The sequence below is a fragment of the Xyrauchen texanus genome, chromosome 2, assembly GCF_025860055.1.
Source record: "Xyrauchen texanus isolate HMW12.3.18 chromosome 2, RBS_HiC_50CHRs, whole genome shotgun sequence".
NCBI classification, from domain to species: Eukaryota; Metazoa; Chordata; class Actinopteri; order Cypriniformes; family Catostomidae; genus Xyrauchen; species Xyrauchen texanus.
The window spans coordinates 52,097,725-52,118,124 of NC_068277.1; the positions used below are offsets into that span (position 1 = coordinate 52,097,725).

The 20,400-nt window shown below is 37.3% G+C and overlaps 1 protein-coding gene across 1 annotated transcript in view; it reads right to left on the minus strand.

Annotated features, from left to right (window-relative positions):
- Nucleotides 1-14,551: 14,551 nt before the first annotated feature.
- The window catches only part of LOC127658845 (stromal interaction molecule 2-like), a 71,262-nt gene continuing 65,413 nt past the window's right edge, over nt 14,552-20,400 (minus strand). Inside the window, exons 11-12 of the mRNA XM_052148375.1 lie at nt 18,791-18,971; nt 14,552-15,966 (exon numbers count right to left, since the gene is read on the minus strand). Coding sequence (XP_052004335.1) covers nt 15,429-15,966; nt 18,791-18,971 — 719 coding nt within the window. The 3' untranslated portion in view covers nt 14,552-15,428. The remainder of the gene's footprint in view (nt 15,967-18,790; nt 18,972-20,400) is intronic.

A 20,400-nucleotide genomic window follows, 5' to 3' on the forward strand; every position in this document is an offset into this window, starting at 1 on the left:
AATGCGTGACCTTGACTGGCCGAGTGACTGACAAACCAAGGCTTAGGTCACGAAATGGAGCCCCAGGTTGGGCTTACGCTCGCTCGCTCACTCACTCACTCACTCACTCACTCACTCACTCACTCACTCACTAACGTCCCAAAAAAATGAGGACCAGTTTACTGCCAAAAACCTTTTCAAATTAATGTCTTTCTCTTCCTCTCGCTTCTACAGAGAAATAGAGATTTGAAAAGAAATGAAGACAGTATGTAGAGCAGGGCAAAAAGTGAGCAAGAGATGGGGGGTGTAAGATAAGTTTTCTCTTCCATGGGCTCTGGCAATAGGGTGACAGTAGAAGCAGGGACTGCTGGGCAAATGGAGGGATGCTCGGGAGATATTTAATAAGAAGAATACGTTGAAGGAGAGAGGCATGTATTATTCATCCCTGCTCTCATTCGCTGAGTTTGCGCAAATCAAATAGAAGCTCTCTTTGTTTGAGAGATCAAGCCTGGCTGTTTGACTTGTATAGAATGTATTAAATTCATTTGATCGAAGTAGAAGAAGGATGAAGAGGACAGACATGCTGCAGTCAATGTATGAGAATGTGTAGAGAGGGAAAATTTGACCCCTTAACGGGACAGAGTGAATTGCAAATAAAATAATACATTTAGACAGAGGAAAGCAATGATCTTAGCAGGTCGCTGTAACAGAAATTTCTGCCTGGCTGAAAAGAGGAATTTCCATGCTGGTTAGGTGAAGTTGTACAACTCTCTGGACTCTCTGCAGAACCTGGTTGACATTGCTGATCAAGCTAGTTTAGAAGCTTGGTGGACAACATCATCCAGTGGTGGGGACCAGCACCTAAATTAGTCATTCTCAACTAGTGGTTTGAAACCCGAAATGGGTTGCAGGCCTGTTACAGGGTCACTGACAGCAGGAACAATCTTATATGTATATAATAAAGTGCAACTTGCCTTATAATCTTGCAAAGTTAGATAAGCTAAATAAAAAGGCTTATCAACTTTTAAAATAGAGGAGAAATCTCTTGTGTTGGGGCTCATGTACTCAGATAGTAGACAAAGGAAGGCCTACATACAGTCATAAAGCCTGACTGCGGCCTATAGGAACACTCAAATACTGATAAATACTGCCAAAATCAAACAAAGGGAGTCCAAAAACAAACTACAGATCCCATCAAGCCTTGCGCACGTTACACCTAGGTGTGAAATTCTCAAGGATCGAACTCTCAACTCCTATTGGATGAAACTCGTGACAGAACGCATCTCTCAATCATGACGTCATCGAGTATAAAAACCTCTGGGATATTTTTAAACTTTGCTTCCAGTGACAGTATGTGTCTAGCTGCAGCCCTGCTGCCCCAGGTGTAGCCTCATTGCACAAGGAAGTGACGTTCGTACCTTAACCTTGGCCATACAATCTCCATCTCATTGGATGAGCTGAGAGACCGCTGAGTAATCCGAGTCTAACCCATTTGCCTGCAGAAGTGAAGAAAGAAGATTTCTATTCCTCTTTAAACCAAGTCGACTTCGCTGATATCTCCGCTAACCCGCCGAGAATCAGCCACCATACCGACAGCTGACAGAGTGAGAAAATTGCCTCATGTCATCACCCTAGCTTCGAGGAACCAAGTTGGAGTCGAACGACATACGAACACACATTCTACCCATGTCGTCACGTGACTCAAGTATGAGGTTTATGTTTGGGCAGAGATAAATTATTAGTGTATAATTCTTGTGTATCAAGGCTATTGCTTATACAGTTTACAGACAGCCGAGTCCACTCATTGCTGCTAATAATACTCAAGGTATTAATGTAACTTACTGTTACCACGAATGAGATTTGCTGTGTTGTCATCCAACCACGTTGGACTGTTTGTGCATTTCTGCCATCACAGGTGAGACTGGAACACTGAGTTTATCCATTTAAAGAACCAATGACCATGGCGGATGGATTACGAACAGTTTACCGCGTCTGAGTGATAAAACTAATGGTTAACTTCTCTCCCATGATCACTAAAACTGGCTTCGGTGCAGTCAAACTGTTCTCTCTCTCTCGTACCAACCGCACACACACAACCCCTCACAAATATACCCGCACACACATTTAGCAAGCAGATAACTTGGCGATAGAGCCCAGCATTGTCCGTAAGTTACCGTACCAGCGGAGATGCACATTAAATGGGTAGACGCCATTTACCAGTCTTTTTGCCCACATTCTCTGGCCAGAAACCTCGCATTTTGTACTCTCCACGAGAGCCACGTCTGCCATTTTGTTCCCTCCTTCTCTCCACACACACACACACACACACACACACACACACACACACACACACACACACACACACACACACACACACACACCTTGTTTATTATAGGCTTATTTGATACCATATCTAATCATGTTACAATTCAGTTTGTAGTTGGAAGTTTATCGACTTCATAGTATTGATTATTAATTTATATAACTGCATTAATAAACTTTGTCATACATTAAAAAGAAGTGTTTTGGTATTGTTCTGCATGCACCTGAGTCAAGGGCTGGCAGGGAATGTCAGCGCTCGAATTCAAGCCTTCATTGTTTTCCTTTTGAATTTTGATGTTCTCCGGACTTCGACTTTCCTAAGAGAACAATCCTACAGTGAGACTACTATACTGTCTGGTTATTAGTCCTTGATTCCAGGGTGATTTATCCTTATTAATATTCAATTGATTTTAATAATTAATAATTATTTTTGATGATTGTTGATTTAAAGGATTAAAAAGCTAATGTTGATTCTAATCAATGTTCTATTGATTTTAATAATTATCTTTGATCATTTTTAATTATTGCTAATAACCAAGCCTGCTCCTGAACAAAGCGCCCAACACTAGTCATATATTTTGTTGCGGACATTAAGAGCTGTGTGTCTGATCAAACTCTACAGAGTTTGTCGTGATAGAAGTTAGCCAAATAAGGTATATTTGGACATGGCCCCATCCTGCAAAACCATGTACAATACAAAATATAAGATGAAAACTATTAACTTTTTCGCTGTTAAAATATTTTCTCCAATCCCTGCTTAATATGCAGATATTTTACATTGATATGTAGAACAAGACAAGGTCTAAGATAGTAAGCATATAGACCAATCCAAATGTTTACAAAGTGGTGTCAGAAAGCCACAGCAAACTGTTGTGTTAGATTTGACAGATTAGACAGCTAGCGCTAGCAGTAGGCTAATGTTGCCAAAGATTTGGTCTATTGTTGCGTTCTAGACAAAGTTAGAGATGGGAATATCAGAGTTGAAATTTCCCACTTCCGACCTCAGTGCATTCCAGTCAAACACACAGCATCTTCCAGACGCTAGCAGTCTGGCTATCTAGTAGCTATTTTACAAAAACAGGTGAAAAGTTAGGTTATTGATTGATACCCAAACAATTCTTCTTAATATCCTCTTGTACTCATTGTATTTTGCAAATACAGAAATTTCCTGCAGTGAATATACTTCCCAGCTCCTTTTTATACTCTGAGGTCGAGCCATCTTGTTAATGACTAAATGACCAATGACTCTACTCGCTGAAGTCAGGGTTCTACCCTGATTTCGGAGTAGATGTCCGGATTCAAGCATTGTGAGTTTCAAGTCATGGGTGGGAAAATCATGAACTCAGAGTTGGAACGCAGCATTAATTAACGAGGACGCAAACAGTTTCTTTAGCACTTCCGTGCTATGTTTGATTAGAAATGTTTCTTTTTCAAGAAACATCAACGTAAAGATCAAAAAGTTTATTAAAAGAGATATTATCCACAGACAAATTAATTGCATGAAATTGCTTTGAACACACATTACACGGAACAAGTCAAACCAAACTTACTCTGAACAAGCAGTGAAACTTATTTTAAGTCTTAGATTATGTTAGGTTCAACATAGCAAAATCCCCTTGGACCTGCTTTACATATATGCCCATTTGGGAATCACTGCTCTAGAGGAGCGAAACAATTTCCTGTTGGTTCTTGAGGCACGCAGACAGTTAATACGTGTGGTAGGAATGCAACAAAAACACCCTCAGATTGTTATACCAAATGGGCAACATTCAAATAAGCACAGCCTCACAGTGACATATCACTTACATAAATATTTCCCTACACAGCAGGAAAGCGGGACGGTGTGAAAGAAGTATAGGGAAAAAAAAAAGTGTTTGTAACACACTGGGGAATGAACAAGTGCATATGCGAAAAACTGACAGAGTAAGACAATTCACAAAGTAATGAAGTTTCTAAAGCCTGCAAAATCACCATGTAGAACGTGTGTGTCCATACAGTGTATGCCTCCATTAGAGGTTTAAGGTACATTTTCTCCAGAGGAATGAAAATGAACCACTATGACACTTGAAAACTGCAATCCTCACCTTTCACTGGTCTTCTTTTTTCACACAGAAGAAGCATCAAAAGGTTCTTCTGTTGAAAATTTCCACACATTCATGGGATGCCAAGAGGAATTTGGTCTGCTGACATTGCAGGTGTGCACAGTTACTGTAATGATGGTGGTGATGCGCTCATGCTGTTTGCATATGTAATGAACTGAACACAAAATGTATTTGGTCTTCCACAGCGTAGACAAAGCACAATGAAAATGGAAGGTTTTTCACTAGCTTGTTCATTTCAATGTTTTCTTTTGCAGGATACCAAATAGGGTCATTTGGGTTACTGGACAGACAGTGAAACAACATGCACTGACATACACAGGAGATGTTAAACCTGCGATTACTTTAAAAGGCACTGAATGCTCCGACTGCTGCAAAGATGAGCTGGGAGTGGTACTGGAGGCTTTTACTCTTTTCTACTCAGTTTAGTGGTACATGACTGCCATCTAGTGCAACTGTCTGTTTTTGCTTAGAGCAGGATCATTTTAAAGATCATTTTCTTGTGGGTTTGCCCTGCTGAAAAAAAAACTAATCTTAAATCGGTCTAGGATGGTTTGCTGCTTTAGGGGTATTCCAGCCTGGTCAAGCTAGTGCTCTGTTGGTTTAGCTGGTCAGCCAGCTAGTCTTCCAGCCTGATCATCAGCTGACAAATTCCCAAAACCCACCATGCAAACAGACCTGCCTGACTGGACTGGAAGACCAGCAAACAAGCTTTGTCTGATTTAAGATGTTTTTGTTGTTGTTGTTGTTTAACAGGATGTCTGTTAAATGAAGCACGAATGAAATTATTTGTGCAAGAATAAAAGAGAGGGAGGGCAACATGGGTTGAGTTGTGTTTTACCATTTTTCCTTCTTGTTCTCTCTCTGAAGAGCGCATTCATCATAGGAATCTTCTTGGCGTATCTCAGCGTGAAATTGATGAACCATCAAAACAATTCTCTTCTCTTTCTCTTTATATTGATAAAGCAATCATGCATGTTACATATCCAGTCACCAGTGCCTACATATAAGATAAATGGGGTGTCACACAAACCCATTCTTGCTTTTTTATTGCACTAATGTAAACTTCAACCTGCCTGAAACAGAGAGAAAGACGACAAATATTCTCCAAATGTAACTTTTTTTTTTAAATGCAGCTTCCTCTAGGGCTGTCAACTGGGATGAGAAGTGAAATTCGAATTTTTCACTGAAATATTACCAACATTTGAATCATTTGAAAGACATTATTTCGGTTAAAGGGAAAACAGAAAATCTACAAGACATCTTATTTTTAAATCAATGTTGTCTCATGCAATAAATCAAAATAAACTAATCAGCACTGTGTCATAGCTATTGTTTTTTTTTTTTGTTTGTTTGTTTTTGCAAAGAACACATCTGGCTTAACAAATGTGCGAAAAATGATAAAGTAAAAAGGTTTATCCAGATCATATGCTCAAATATTAAGTAAAAATGTAAAACGAGAAAAGCTTCGATAGATGTCATATACCAGTGCCACAGTACTACTTTGGACTCAAGCTTCATAATACCGGTGGTACCACAGTGTTTTTCATTAAATATAGTTATAAGTACGTACCTAATGTTTATGCAGTGAGATGCTGATGAGTGAGCAAGGCATAGTCAAGACACAACCGCTAAAGACCTCCACTTCTGGGGTACACTCACTCCAAATCTAGTCTTTTTCTATACATGCAGACGTAAGATGGACATCTTTAACCATTGAGTTGTGTTTCACAGTTTTTTTCAGTGTCTTGTGCAGTAACGATTTTTTTAGATGCTTTCAATTTAAAAGGGAATTCAAACTTTAAAATGCTTCGAGACAACCGCATTCTGTTTTATTCATTGCACTGTGCATGTTTTAGCTCAATATTGTAAGTCATCATCAGTGCTTGTACACATTCAAAATTCGAATGATCATTTTAGCATTGAAATGTGTATTTAAATTTTAAATTCAAAGAATATTCTAATATTAATTTGAATTAACAGAAACTCAGAGCTGACCCTAAAGCATTGATGTTATTATCTAAATAACAAGTCAGAATGCCAGATAGCACAGATCCATTCTAAAGATGTCTGTTTAAGAGCGTTTATATGGAAAGCATTGCATTCTAATTGACATCTGATAAACATCTTTAAAAGATCTGATTTCCAAACATTCGAAATCATAAACGTCTCAAAGACATCTGCGCAATGTCTTATTGACATCCGAGTGGAAATGTATTAAAGACATATTGAAGATGATTAAACCACCTAATGTAAAACACACCTTCCAAATGTAAAAACACACATCAAATAGACATCTGAGAGATGTAGATGTATAATTGAGAACCAGAATAATAAGTTAGTGATATTGAGTACAACAATAGGATTCCGAGTGCGATATTGCTTTTATACAAAAGTTCTATAAACAAGAAGTTAATTTCACATAGCTTGCTTCAATAGATGGTTCTTTGTTCAATTATTAGTGTTGCACAGTTGCCTATACTGGTGCCATTGTACTACCACGTTTTAGATAAAATGTGGTCAGTTATTTTGTCTCCGCAAACGAAGGATTCAAACAAAGCTCAAGCAGGATCAACAGACATGCGGAGTGATACAAACAGTGTAGCGTCCCAGTGATGTTATACTAAATATCAGAACTCTCGAAATGCCAAAACTTGTCCAATTAGTTTAGAGAACTGGAACTAATTGTTGTATAATTACAATTATTTTGATAATGATTTATCTAACGATTATTAGAACGATTATTAGACCATTTGGCAATTATTGCAACGATTAATCATTAGCCCTTAAATCATTATTCAGCTTGTGTCCTGACATAAAAGGTTATAAATCATCTTTTAAAAAAATACCAAATGGCATTCACTGAATTACAGGAAAAAATACTTTTTATTAAGTTTGATTAAGTAAAAAAAAAGAAATCACTGCAAAAAATCCTATTGTTGTCAAGTGTTTTTGTCTTGATTTCCATTTAAAATTGTCTAAAAATCCTTAAAATAAGATACATTTACTTAAGCAACATATAAGCTATTTAGACTTGCTTTAAGAGAATGTATCTTAAATATAAGTGTATTTTGTATACAAGTGTATTTTGTCACGGTTATTTTTCTGTAGTAAAGACAAAATATACTTATATTCATGATCTATTCTCTAAAAGCAAGTATAAATATCTTATATGCTGCTTCTCAGGTGAATGCATCTTTTTTTAGATGTATCTACGAGTCATTTAGCACCTGGTTCTCCACAAATGTGCGGTGCGTGATGGGAGAGGGGTGGCACTCATCTCCTCGACAGGTACTCGCGGACCGGCTATCACAGGACAATTGGGGGGGATTCTGACTTGGGGGCATCCAGTCATAATCCCACAGATGGTAGCTTCACACCAGTGGCTCCTCAGCAAAGCACACACACACCAAATGTCTGAACCTGCGGTTCCTCTTGTACTGAGCAGGATTACTATTGCAACAAAACATCATCAGTAGGGTAAAACTAACCTGTCTCACGAAGGTCTAAGAAAAAATAGTTTTTGAAATTATTTTTGGAAAACAAGACAAAATAAAACCAAATTAAAAATGTATTTTGTTGCAGTATATAATGGGGCAAAGACTGCCTCTCTCATTATTTGGTTCACTTCAATCCATCTTTAACTCACAAAAAAACAAATTCTCATTAATAAAGCTGCATATTGCACATGTTCTTCATAATAAGAAATGCACAGTGCCATATATTGATTCAGTAAGACATGAGCAATCACGTTATAATCTAGCTGCAGCAAGCATGCACGCTTGAGGGACTAATGTCCCCGCGACAGTGTGCATCAGTGGGATGCAGTTTCAATTTCTCCCCCTTAGATCAGGACATTCACGCAACTCATAGAAGAGGCACTGACCGCACCGAGAAATGCCAGTTTCGGAGTTTGTAGTTATTTATATGATCTGCTTCTGTATTATTTGAACTTTAATAAAGCTATAATGATGATTTTCTTCAGCAGAGTGGCAGCTCCAGCTCTACTTATTCCACGAGAGTGCTTCTGTATTTACTTATTTTGTATACTTCCCTCATACTTTGCAATCTACATCACCTAAAGTTGTTTGGAAAGTTTAGAGTGCATCTGGAATGTGAGCGGAGTTTTGTTCTTCTCCTCAGTCAGGTGTGAACTGCAGTGCTGCTCTCGCACGTCATCGTTAAGAGTTTAATGTTATCTCATGTCACGTTAAATGAGATCAAACGACTATTTTAATGGTCGACGTTGCCGATAACGTCGACTAATCGTTTCAGCCCTAGTATAGTTACATAATTCACAGACAGTTTTTCCACAGTTGGCTATTAAAGTGATGGCACAGATGAGACTTTTGCCTCATTTGTTTTATTTTTTATTAATTTGTTCTACTGTATACAAATATTCACACAAAAAACAACTCAACTAAAAAATCTCAACAATGTCAGTCACTGTGTATATACCATTTTTCTCCTTTATCCTTCATCAGTGTGCCAGTGTGTACAATGAAAAGTGAGTGAGTTCTGAGACAAACAAATTTAGGCACCACTGTCTCGCTGTGCTCTCTGGCACAAAAAGGTCTTGCATTTTAAAAAAGTTGCAATCATTTTTTGCCAAAATAGAATCCGTTTAGTGCCCCATTGAGGATGATTCTTATTAGTGGCGAGAGGTATAATGATCACAGTGATGGTAACGCCCTTGAAACAGGGCACTCCGTACAAGAGAGAGGGATTTTGGGTAAAGGTCAAAATCTGCATATCATATATATTTCTTCTAAAAAATCGGATCTTTCCTTAGCTACCCAATAAACATTACATTTCTACAATTGAATAACTTCAAATAAACATGGGGGAAAAACTCAAATACAAATATATTTCAGAGAGTAAATGTGGTAAGATGCATCAAATTGTTTTTTTTTTCTGGCTCCAACATACATTTTTTTTTTTTTATGCATCTTTGCAAATATTCTCCTTGATCGAACTACCATAACTTATTCTTATGCCGTCAAAAGTGGCTCTTTCCATGTAAGGAAAGCAGTAGTGCAAAAAAACCTTTAGCAGGATAATTCAGTAGCGCTTTCCACACAGCAGTTAGTCATGATGCCTCAACAACTGGACGTGTCTGTAAAATATTTGTATGTGTCAGTTGTGAACCTTCCACAGCTTTCTTTAAATGAACAGGCCAAAACAATATGCTGGCATTAATCTTTAAATTACCTTCTTAATAATAAAAAGACAAGTTTAATGATAACTGAAATATATGGTCATTGAAGTACTTATTTAAAGGCATCATTCACCCAAAAAAATAAAAAATTCAGTCATCATTGACTCTCATATTGTTTCAAAAACATGTTTTTTTTCATACAATGAAAGTGAATGTGACTAAATCTAACATTCTACCCAATTCTGTCCTTTTGTGTTTCACATAGGGTTGCCCCCTTGACCCTGTAAAATTCCTGGACACCTGATCAATGACAGAAAAACGTATTGCTAGCCATCACAAAAGAAATAAAATATATTATTTATGACTGTTTATGCTACTTGTTTGATATGGAAATTACTGCACATATAGAAAATCATTCAATCAATCAATAACATCAATACGCTCAAAAATGTGAGCCTATTTTTAAGATATGTATTTCAATTTCATAACAAAATTCCATCAAAATGAATTGTGTGAACTTAAAATATTTTGTATTTTTTTTATTTTGTTAGATTACTCAAATTCAATTTTGATGAAAATGTTTTGTGTGTGTGGGCAGGCTTTAGTGGTTTACGAGGACTTTTGTTAGGTTACAAACTGGTAATTACAAGTGTATTATGCTATAAATGTGGTTTATGAGGACATTTCTAGTGCCCCCATAATTTCAATAGCTTAAAAACATACAAAACTATGATTTTTTGAAAATGTAAAAATGCAGTAAGTTTTCTGTGAGGGTTAGGTTTAGGGGTTGTGTTAGGTTTAGGGGATAGAATATATAGTTTGTACAGTATAAAAATCATTATGTCTATGGAGAGTTCTCAAAATGATGGCCACACCAATGTGTGTGTGAGTGTGTGTGTGTGTGTGTGTGTGTGTGTGTGTGTGTGTGTGTTTAAAGGTTTAACATCTTATTTACTTATTCTGGCCTCAAGCAGTTTTCTTGAGTTAATGGTTCAAACTGAACATTTAAATGTTTCAAAATATATATAAATATGTATAAAGTTATGTGTAAAGTAAAAAATAAACAAATAATAATAATAATTCATACATTTAAACCAAAGGAAATTAAATAAATATACATAAACATTTACTAAAAATATATTTTTTCAAGATTTACCTGTTTCAATTTCACAAGTAATTTCCATCAAATGTAATATACTAATCTTTAAAAACAATAATGTAAATAAATCTTAGATATTTTAGGTTTTAATTAAGTTAAAAATCACAAAATCCTATTTGATGGGAATTTGTTTTGAAACTGAAATCCGTAAATTATTTATTTGATTATTATTTATTTATTTTAGTGTTGGGCATTATGAATCTAAGAGCTCTTACAGTAAAGGAAGGACTTGAAAATGTTTTCAAGAACATTAAATCATTACAGTAAGTAGATTAAAGTTTAAAGGATTGTTCACACAAAAGTGAAAAATCTCATCTGTACAAACCAGTTCACTGAAATGAATCATTCACATAAGAATGCGTTTGATTCTCCTCCTTGCAAAGTGTGCTCATAAACAAGGGTTCAAATGTGTGAATGCGTTGGGAAAATATTGGAATTTCAGGGCATTTTGCATCCCGGAATGGAATACAATTTTTCCAGGACATATAGACAAAAACCTTGATGATCCATGAAAATCCTGGTCAAAATCCTGGTCGGGTGGCAACCCTTGTTCTACAGAAGAAAGAATGTCAGAGTAAATGATAACGAATTTTAATTTTTGGGTAAACTATTCCTTTAACACCTTTAGGTCTTTTAAGAATGAAAAGTAATAATTGGAATTAATAAACTAATGAAGCATTAACTTGACATCATTATTTCACAATGTAGGCGTTCTGACATGCTGCTTTATGTTAAGTGTTACCATTATATATAGGAAATTTGTCAAGTACAGGAGCTCAGTGGCAGTAAACAGAAAGTGTCATCAAGCAGAAAGCCCACATTTCACCCTGGGCCCTCTAAAGAAAGGGATTTTTAATGGTTTTCACACTATAGGGTGACCTCAACGTGGACCTCTAATTAATCACATATTAAACACTACACTTGTGATGATGTCAAAGGCAGAGATAGCTTAAACAACAACCAGCTGCCGTTTAAACTATTGTGACTTTATTGTTACTGTTAAAAGACAAATTTCCAGGAAGCCTATTTTTGATTTATTGTTTTATTTTATTTAGGAATTTTTAGATTTGAAAAGCATTGGGGTATTTATTATTCCCAGTTTTGTTATAGTGGAGACCGGGGCTAGTTGTCACTATACCTCTATATGTCACTAACTACAGTGCTGTGAAAAAGTATTTGACTTAGAATTAAATTCTTCGTTTTTTCTGTGAATCTCATAATAAATTGCTTCAAAAATCAAAACAAAATGTAACAAAACAAAGGCAATCGGAGTAAACACAAAATACAGTTTTTAAATTATGTTATTGCTTGAAGCAAAAAATGTGTCCAATACCAACTGGGCCTGTGTGAAAAATTATTTGCTCCCTTAGTTACTAAATCCTCAAATCTATGAAACTGTATTCATAATGAGGTTCAGCTGGACTAGACACACCCAGGCCTGATTACTGCCAGCCCTGTTGCGTCAAATCAACACCTAAATAGAACTTTTTTAGTAGCATAAAGTTGGCTAAAAGGTCTCACTATGCAAAGCTTGAAAGAAATTACAGAAATTATAAGGAAAAGGGTGATTGAAATACATCAGTCTGGGAAGGGTTACAAAGCTATTTTAAAGGCTCTGGGACTCCAAAGAACCCAAGTGAGAGCAATTATCTTCAAATGGAGAAAACTTGGCACAGTAGTGAACCTTCCCAGAAGTGGTCGACCTTCCAAAATTCCTCCAAGAGCACAGCGATGACTCATCCAGTAAGTCATAAAAAAGCCAGGACAACAGCCAAGAAACTACAGGCCTCTCTCGCATCAATAATGTTCACTGTTCATGACTCCACTATCAGAAAGACGCTGGTCAAAAATGCCATCTATGGAAGAGTGGCGAGGTGAACAACTGCATACCCAGTAGAACATTTAGGCTCATCTGAATTTTGCCAAAACACACCTTGATGATCCTCAAAGCTTTTGGAAGAATATTCTGAACCAATGAGACGAAAGTGGACTGTTTGGAAGACAGGGGTCCTGTTTCATCTGGCATAAATCAAACACAGAATTCCACAAAAAGAACATCATAGCAATGGTCAAGCATGGTGGTGGTATTGTGATGGTGTGGGGATGCTTTGCTGCTTCAGGGCCAGGGCGACTTGCAATGATTGAGGGAAACAAGAATTCTGCTCTCTACAAGAAAATCCTAAAGGAGAACATCCAGTCATTAGTCCATAGGTTGAAGCTCAAGAGCAACTGGATTATGCAGCAAGACAATGATCCAAAGCATAGGAGTAAGTCCACCTCTGAATGGCTCAAAAGAAGCAAAATTAAAGTCCTGAATTGAACCCGATTGAGATGCTGTGGAAGGACCTTAAACAGGCAGTTCATGCTCGAAAACCCTCCAATGTGGCTGAACTAAAGCAGTACTGCAAAGAAGAGTGGGACAAAATTCCACCACAGCGTTGTGAAAGACTGATCTCCAGTTATCGGAAGCATTTGGTTGCAGTTGTTGCTGCTAAAGTTGGTACAAACAGCTACTAAGCTTAAGGGGGCAGTGAGTTTTTCACATGAGTGTCATAGGTGTTGGATAACATTTTTGCTTCAATAAAAAAAAAAAGAAGAAATGTATATATATATATATATATATATATATATATATATATACATTTTAAGCAATTTTGAGCGTGGCATGGTTGTTGGTGCCAGACGGGCCGGTCTGAGTATTTCACAATCTGCTCAGTTACTGGGATTTTCACGCACAACCATTTCTAGGGTTTACAAAGAATGGTGTGAAAAGGAAAAACATCCAGTATGCGGCAGTCCTGTGGGCTTAAAATGCCTTGTTGATGCTAGAGGTCAGAGGAGAATGGGCCGACTGATTCAAGCTGATAGAAGAGCAACTTTGCCTGAAATAACCACTGCTACAACCGAGGTATGCAGCAAAGCATTTGTGAAGCCACAACACGCACAACCTTGAGGCGGATGGGCTACAACAGCAGAAGACCCCACCGGGTACCACTCATCTCCACTACAAATAGGAAAAAGAGGCTACAATTTGCAAGAGCTCACCAAAATTGGACAGTTGAAGACTGGAAAAATGTTGCCTGGTCTGATGAGTCTCGATTTCTGTTGAGACATTCAGATGGTAGAGTCAGAATTTGGCGTAAACAGAATGAGAACATGGATCCATCATGCCTTGTTACCACTGTGCAGGCTGGTGGTGGTGGTGTAATGTGTGGGGGATGTTTTCTTGGCACACTTTAGGCCCCTTAGTGCCAATTGGGCATCGTTTAAATGCCACGGCCTACCTGAGCATTGTTTCTGACCATGTCCATCCCTTTATGGCCACCATGTACCCATCATCTGATGGCTATTCCAGCAGGATAATGCACCATGTCACAAAGCTCAAATCATTTCAAATTGGTTTCTTGAACATGACAATGAGTTCACTGTACTAAAATGGCCCCCACAGTCACCAGATCTCAACCCAATAAAGCATCTTTGGGATGTGGTGGAACAGGAGCTTCGTGCCCTGGATGTGCATCCCACAAATCTCCATCAACTGCAAGATGCTATCCTATCAATATGGGCCAATATTTCTAAAGAATGCTTTCAGCACCTTGTTGAATCAATGCCACGTAGAATTAAGGCAGTTCTGAAGGCGAAAGGGGGTCAAACACAGTATTAGTATAGTGTACTAATAATCCTTTAGGTGAGTGTATATATATATATATATATATATATATATATATATATATATATATATATATATATATTGGGGCAAATACTTTTTAACATCACTGTATAAGGTTTTGAGTCAAAAGTCCAATTACACAAATGTGTGTTATCTCTGGGGGTTTTTTTGTTTGTTTTTAAACAGTTCAAAATACTCAAATTCAAATTAAATCATTTTCAAAAATTCATACTATACATCCAGGCAAGGATCAACTATATAATGAAGGTAGATTGTAACTTAAAGGTTGAATTGTGTTCTCAGGATAAAGAAATTGTTCATAAATGTAAGGTTGGGGCAAGTTGTCACATATTTTAAATGGCATTGATGTATCTAATTTATTAGATACAACATCTGTTGAACAAAAACAATGTTTCAATATTTTAGTTACCTTTTTAATTTGAGCTGTTTCATTATTTGATTTGTGTTTCATAATTGTTTTGATTCTTACATTTTGCTGAAAAGCCTCTTTAATGGCAGCTTCCATTGACATATGGGGGGTGGGGGTCACAAAAGGTCAGTGTTCATTCAATGAACTGTATATTTTTTCTGGGCAATAACTGTGTAAATATACAATAGCTGTTAAAAAAATAAACCTACCCTGAGAAATATTTACTGGAGTAAAATCTGTGACAACTAGTCCCGGTCTCCCCTACCTCCTAATGACATCATAAGGGTCCACTCTATGAAAACAGAGACTCCACCCAAATAAAGACAACAAATAGGTCATAACTCGTGTTATGCAGAAACCGGACATGACATGTTCTGGACTTTAAAGGCATCAGTATGATGGTTAGAACAAATTACCATACTGTAAAAAGGCTTCCAACCCAGGATTGTGCCTAGATTCCATTTAAATAATAAAAATAAAAAAAATAGAAAGAAAAGAAAGAAAGAAACCAAAAAAAAAAGTTTTGGCTCCTGGTTGAAAGCATCAATTATTTTTTCATAGTTTTTTTTTTTAAGGCTACTTTTTCCATCCATTTCATCCTCTACTGTTCCTCACAACTTTTTGCTTTTCTTAAACAAGCTCTTGATCTTGGAGCGTTTTTTCTCCCCATTATCGCAGGAGTCCGGTGATGAAGTGGTTTGGAGTTTCTTGGGCTCCTTGATAGCTTTGCCTTCTGTGTCGAGTGAGCTAATTGAGGGATACTGCCCCTCTGGAGGCGTCCCAAAAGCTGGCAGCTGCCCCAAGCTGTATGATTTTTCCGGGATGCCATTGTAGGCCACAGATTTGGTGCCAGGGTGAAAAGTCAAACTTTGGGACTCTGGGAGAACGGAGGAGCGGGTGAGGTCAGGAGACCCCTTGTGAACTGAGGAGTCAAAAGGAGATGAAGAGGAGGATTTGGAATATGCTATGCTCTCCAGAGCGACAGCCTGGGCCTCTTGCGTGAAGAGGAGAAGTTCCTCTCGCGAGATTTTGCGTGGCGGGGTGTCCGTGCCCGTAACACGGGTGCTTTGAGCACAGGGAGTGGAGAACTGCTTCCTGCCCAAAGAGGAACCGAGAGAGTCAGAGTCTGAGCAAGAGTCCTGAGTTTCCCTGTATAACAGTAACACAAACATTGATTTAACACAAACACACCAAGACAAACTGGTAACACTGTACAATAATGTACAGTTGAAGACAAAATTATTCGCCCCCTATGAAATATTTAGTTATTTTTCAAATAATTCTCAAGGGAGCAAAGATTTTTTTCAACATAGCATTTCTAAACATAATAGTTTATTGAGGCAATTTAGAGTATTTATAATACAAATAGAAACAAAATTATAACCAAGAATAAAAAATCTACAGTTCAAAATGATTAGCTCTCTGATGTTAATAGTCAATTGTGTATCCCTTTTACTTGATAACAGCCATTAGTCGTTTGTTGTAGTTCTCAACAAGTTTTAGGCATTTCTCCTAAGTCGTCGCAGCCCATTCCTCCTTAGCAAATCTCTCAAGCTCCTCCAGATTAGTTGGTCCCCTGGCATAGACTCTAGTCTTCAGTGTGGCCCACATATTTTCTATGGGATTCAAGTCTGGGCTTTGTGCAGGCCAGTCAAGGATGTTCACTTTGCTCCTTTGGAGGTAGTTCTTCACCAGAAGTTAGGTATGCTTTGGGTCGTTATCATGCTGGAAGACGAAATGTCAACCCAAACCAAGTTGTTGCAGTCTTTCAAAATCTTCTCGTAGTCTTCCTTTTTCATGATTCCTTCAACCCTGGTGAGATTCCCAGTTCCAGATGCACTGAAACATCCCCAGAGCATTATACTCCCACCGCCATGTTTCACTCTGGGAACGGTGTTCTTTGGGTTGACCGCCTCTCCCTTCTTTCTCCAACATAAGCAACATCTCTATGGCCAAAGAGCTCTAGTTTTGTCTCATCTGACCAAACGACACGTTTCCAGTATGCATCATTTTTCTCTAGGTTGTCCTTGGCAAACTTCAGTATAGCTTGGGAGGTGTTTCTTCTTCAGAAGTGGAGTTTTTCTTGGTCTGCAACCTCGCAGTCCATTCCTGTGCAGGGCTCTAGTGACTTGTCTTTTAAACATCAATCCCAGACTTGGCTAAATCATTCACTAGTGTCTTGGCAGTTGTTCTTGGGTCTTTAGAACCTCTCTCACCAGTTTTCTTTCCAAGGTTTTTACATTTATTCAATTGGCAGACGCTTTTATCCAAAGCGACTTACAAAAGAGGAAAACATAAGCGAGATATTTGTACGAAAAGTGCCATACTACAAAGTTTTACTAGCATCGGAATAGCATTCAAAACAGATTTAAGTGCAACAAGAATTATTCTTTTTTTTTTTTTTTTTTTTTGTGACTGGTTAAGTGCTCTTGGAAAATATGTGTTTTTAGCCGTTTTTTGAAGACAGAGAGTGAATCAGCTTCACGGATGGAGTTGGGAAGGTCATTCCACCAACATGGTATGATGAAACTGAGAATCCGGGAAAGTGTTTGGTGCCTCTGTGTTGGTACAACAAGGTGACGTTCCTTAGCCGACCGCAGGCTTCTGGCAGGAGTGTAGATCTGCATAAATTATTTTAGGTATGCTGAAGCAGACCCAGTGACCGTTTTGTATGCCAGCATCAGAGCCTTGAATTTAATACGTGCATCAACCAGCAGCCAGTGGAGAGAGACAAAAGTGGTGTAACATGCTCTCTTTGGTTCATTAAAGACCAGACGTGCTGCTGCATTCTGGATCATTTGCAGAGGTCTAATTGCACATGCAGGAAGGCCTGCAATGAGAGAGTTACAGTACAGTTTTTGAAATCTTTCGCTTCCTGCATCTACCAATCTTGTTCTCCAATGTGTGGGTATCTGCAAACTTCTTGATAATACTTCTCACGGCAGTTCTTGACACCTGAAAACGCTTTGCTAAACGTGTATATCCTCCTCCTGCTGCTATGTGAGAGTTAACAATTATTTTTCTCAAGTCTACACAAAATTCTTTTGTCTTTGCCATGATGACAGTTTTATATTACTTCACTATTTGTTTTGCAGTCCTCAGCTTGAAGTGCAACTTAAAGGCTTGAGGGATTAATTAGGTTAATTAGGCGAGTCATTGGACAACAGTGGTTGGTTCCGTAGCCAATCAAACAGATAATTTCTTAAGGAGGCTAATAATATTGACTTTAGCAGTTTTTAAATGTATTTAAATAATTATTTTATTCCAGGCAAATTTTTATAAATAAGGCTTTCTCCAGAGGAAAAATATAATAAGAAATACTGTGTGAAAATGCCCTTGCCCTGTTAAACATCACTTGGGAAATATTTGAAAAATCATTTAAACGTCATGGGGGGCTGTCTTCAACTGTACCTATGCATTAGGTATCATGATACCTTTACAGCCTTTGTTAATCTTGTTTAATGTTAATTTATGAAATAAAATAAAATATTAATAATTGTTAATTGATCATAATGCATTAGGAAATGTTTATGTATACAACTTTACATTTCAATTAAAATTTCCATTAGTCTGTTGAAATTAACATTATACAAGATGAATACATTTGTACACTTGTATTGTTCACTGTTAGTTCATGTTAACTAATGCAGTTAACTAATGTTAAAAAATACAACCTCATTGTAAAGTGTTAAAACCATTGTACATTCACTGACTTACATATAAACAGTATATAAAGACAGGTAACAAGTTACATAAAGAGAGTGCAAACCCATATGACTCTTCCGGTCCATAGAACACAAAAAGAGATGTTAGGCAGAATGTTAGTGACTGAGGCTAACATTCTGCCTAACATCTGACAAAATGTAAAAAAAATGTTGGACTATACCTTTAAGACATGTTATAACAAGGATATAAGCAAATAAAAAAAACTGGTAAAGAACTAGATAAAATATAGAAGCTTTTGATGTCATACCCCTTCCTTTCTACATTAAAGTAGATGTGTTCATCGTCTCCTTCAGGTCTGTAGGCTAAGTGTGCAGAGGCCATGGATAAAAGGTCAGGGTCAGCTGAGAGGGATGAGGGCTGAGCTAGAAGACTTCTGCGAGAACGACAAACACTGCTGTTTCGAGTCAGAGCAGGTCGAATCAATGGAGCTATAAAAAAAAACAGATGATTAAGAACAATCATCTGTATGTTTTATTTTAACCAAGACAGTTAACTAATGCTGCCTTCATCGGAAGTATCCAACTTCCAACTTCTAAAGTCACAAGTATGTGTACAACATGTTCAAGTGCTTTGTCGTCAGAGACAATAAAAAAACATGGAGGATGGCAGGTTGTAATACATGTTAGTCAGTAGTTAGTCAATACAAATTAATTTTGGTCAAATATATGCCTTTTTCTCGGTGTACAAAATGTACAACATGCATCAAATGGTTACTTTAACCCAAAAGGCAAGTGCTAACAAGGTAGCTTCATTTACAACAAATGATTAAACGTATCATTCACTACAGAAACGGTACTCTCCTTTGCTATGTTGAAAGTTTATGCGTCCTCGCTATTCAGAAACTCGGGTAACAAATCATCTCTGAGTTTCCCAGTCGGAATTGCGATTTAATGGGATGTTCATATACAATTTCTGAGTAGGAAACTCATATTTAGGATAATTCCAAAAGCATATGAAGTCAACATAAGAATGTACAGCATGAACGTAGAAGTGGGGAGGGGGGTGGGGGTGTACCACTAGCAATCCTTGTAATATTTTGATAATTTTTTTAATTATACTGTATTGATATTCAGTTCTTGTTCACGTCACGCAAACCAATGAACTGAGATCTGCTTTTATGGTGGAAAGAAACTGAAAAGCGGTACAAGAAACTCAGAAGCAGACCAGTGTGTGTGTTTGTGTGTTAAATCTCTTAACACGAGCAGAGCGCATATTATAAAAATCTAACTTTCATCTCTTATTTTTCTGAATAATAACATGTGAAATGATAAAAATGAGTTTATATATATGCATTACCTTAATGCAGTCAGTATTGGTTTCTAAGTCAGCTCCGGGCGAGTGCAAATATTTTTTTTATTTTTAACCCTCTGGGGTCGACAGACGCTCCGGCGCGTCCTGCTGGATATTTTCGTCATTACAGCAGAAACAACTTAAAATACTCCGTCATTTTTGGGTATACAGATAAGTGTAAGACATCATTAGAGACCATAAAGGGTCTACTTTTATTTGTGTACACTCACAATAACAAAATCTTGTGCTTTTGTAAAATAAAGAAAATAAAAAGGATGAGCTTTCAGCAGTCTCTGTGTTCACGAGCATATTTCTGAAACACGTCACAAAAATGAACTTAAACTCCATGCATGCTTTTCACACAAACATGAAACATATGTCTAAAGAAAGCTTAAAATGTCTACTTTTAAATAAAACAATTCAATTTTTAAATCAAATATTCTCCTGCAATGGAATCTGTATGAAACAAAGCGATGTAAATTTTTTACAGGTCTAATTATCTGTAATGTGATCCCACTCACCAGCAGAGCGTGCGATTCATACGCTAATGTGCTGAGACGATCAAGG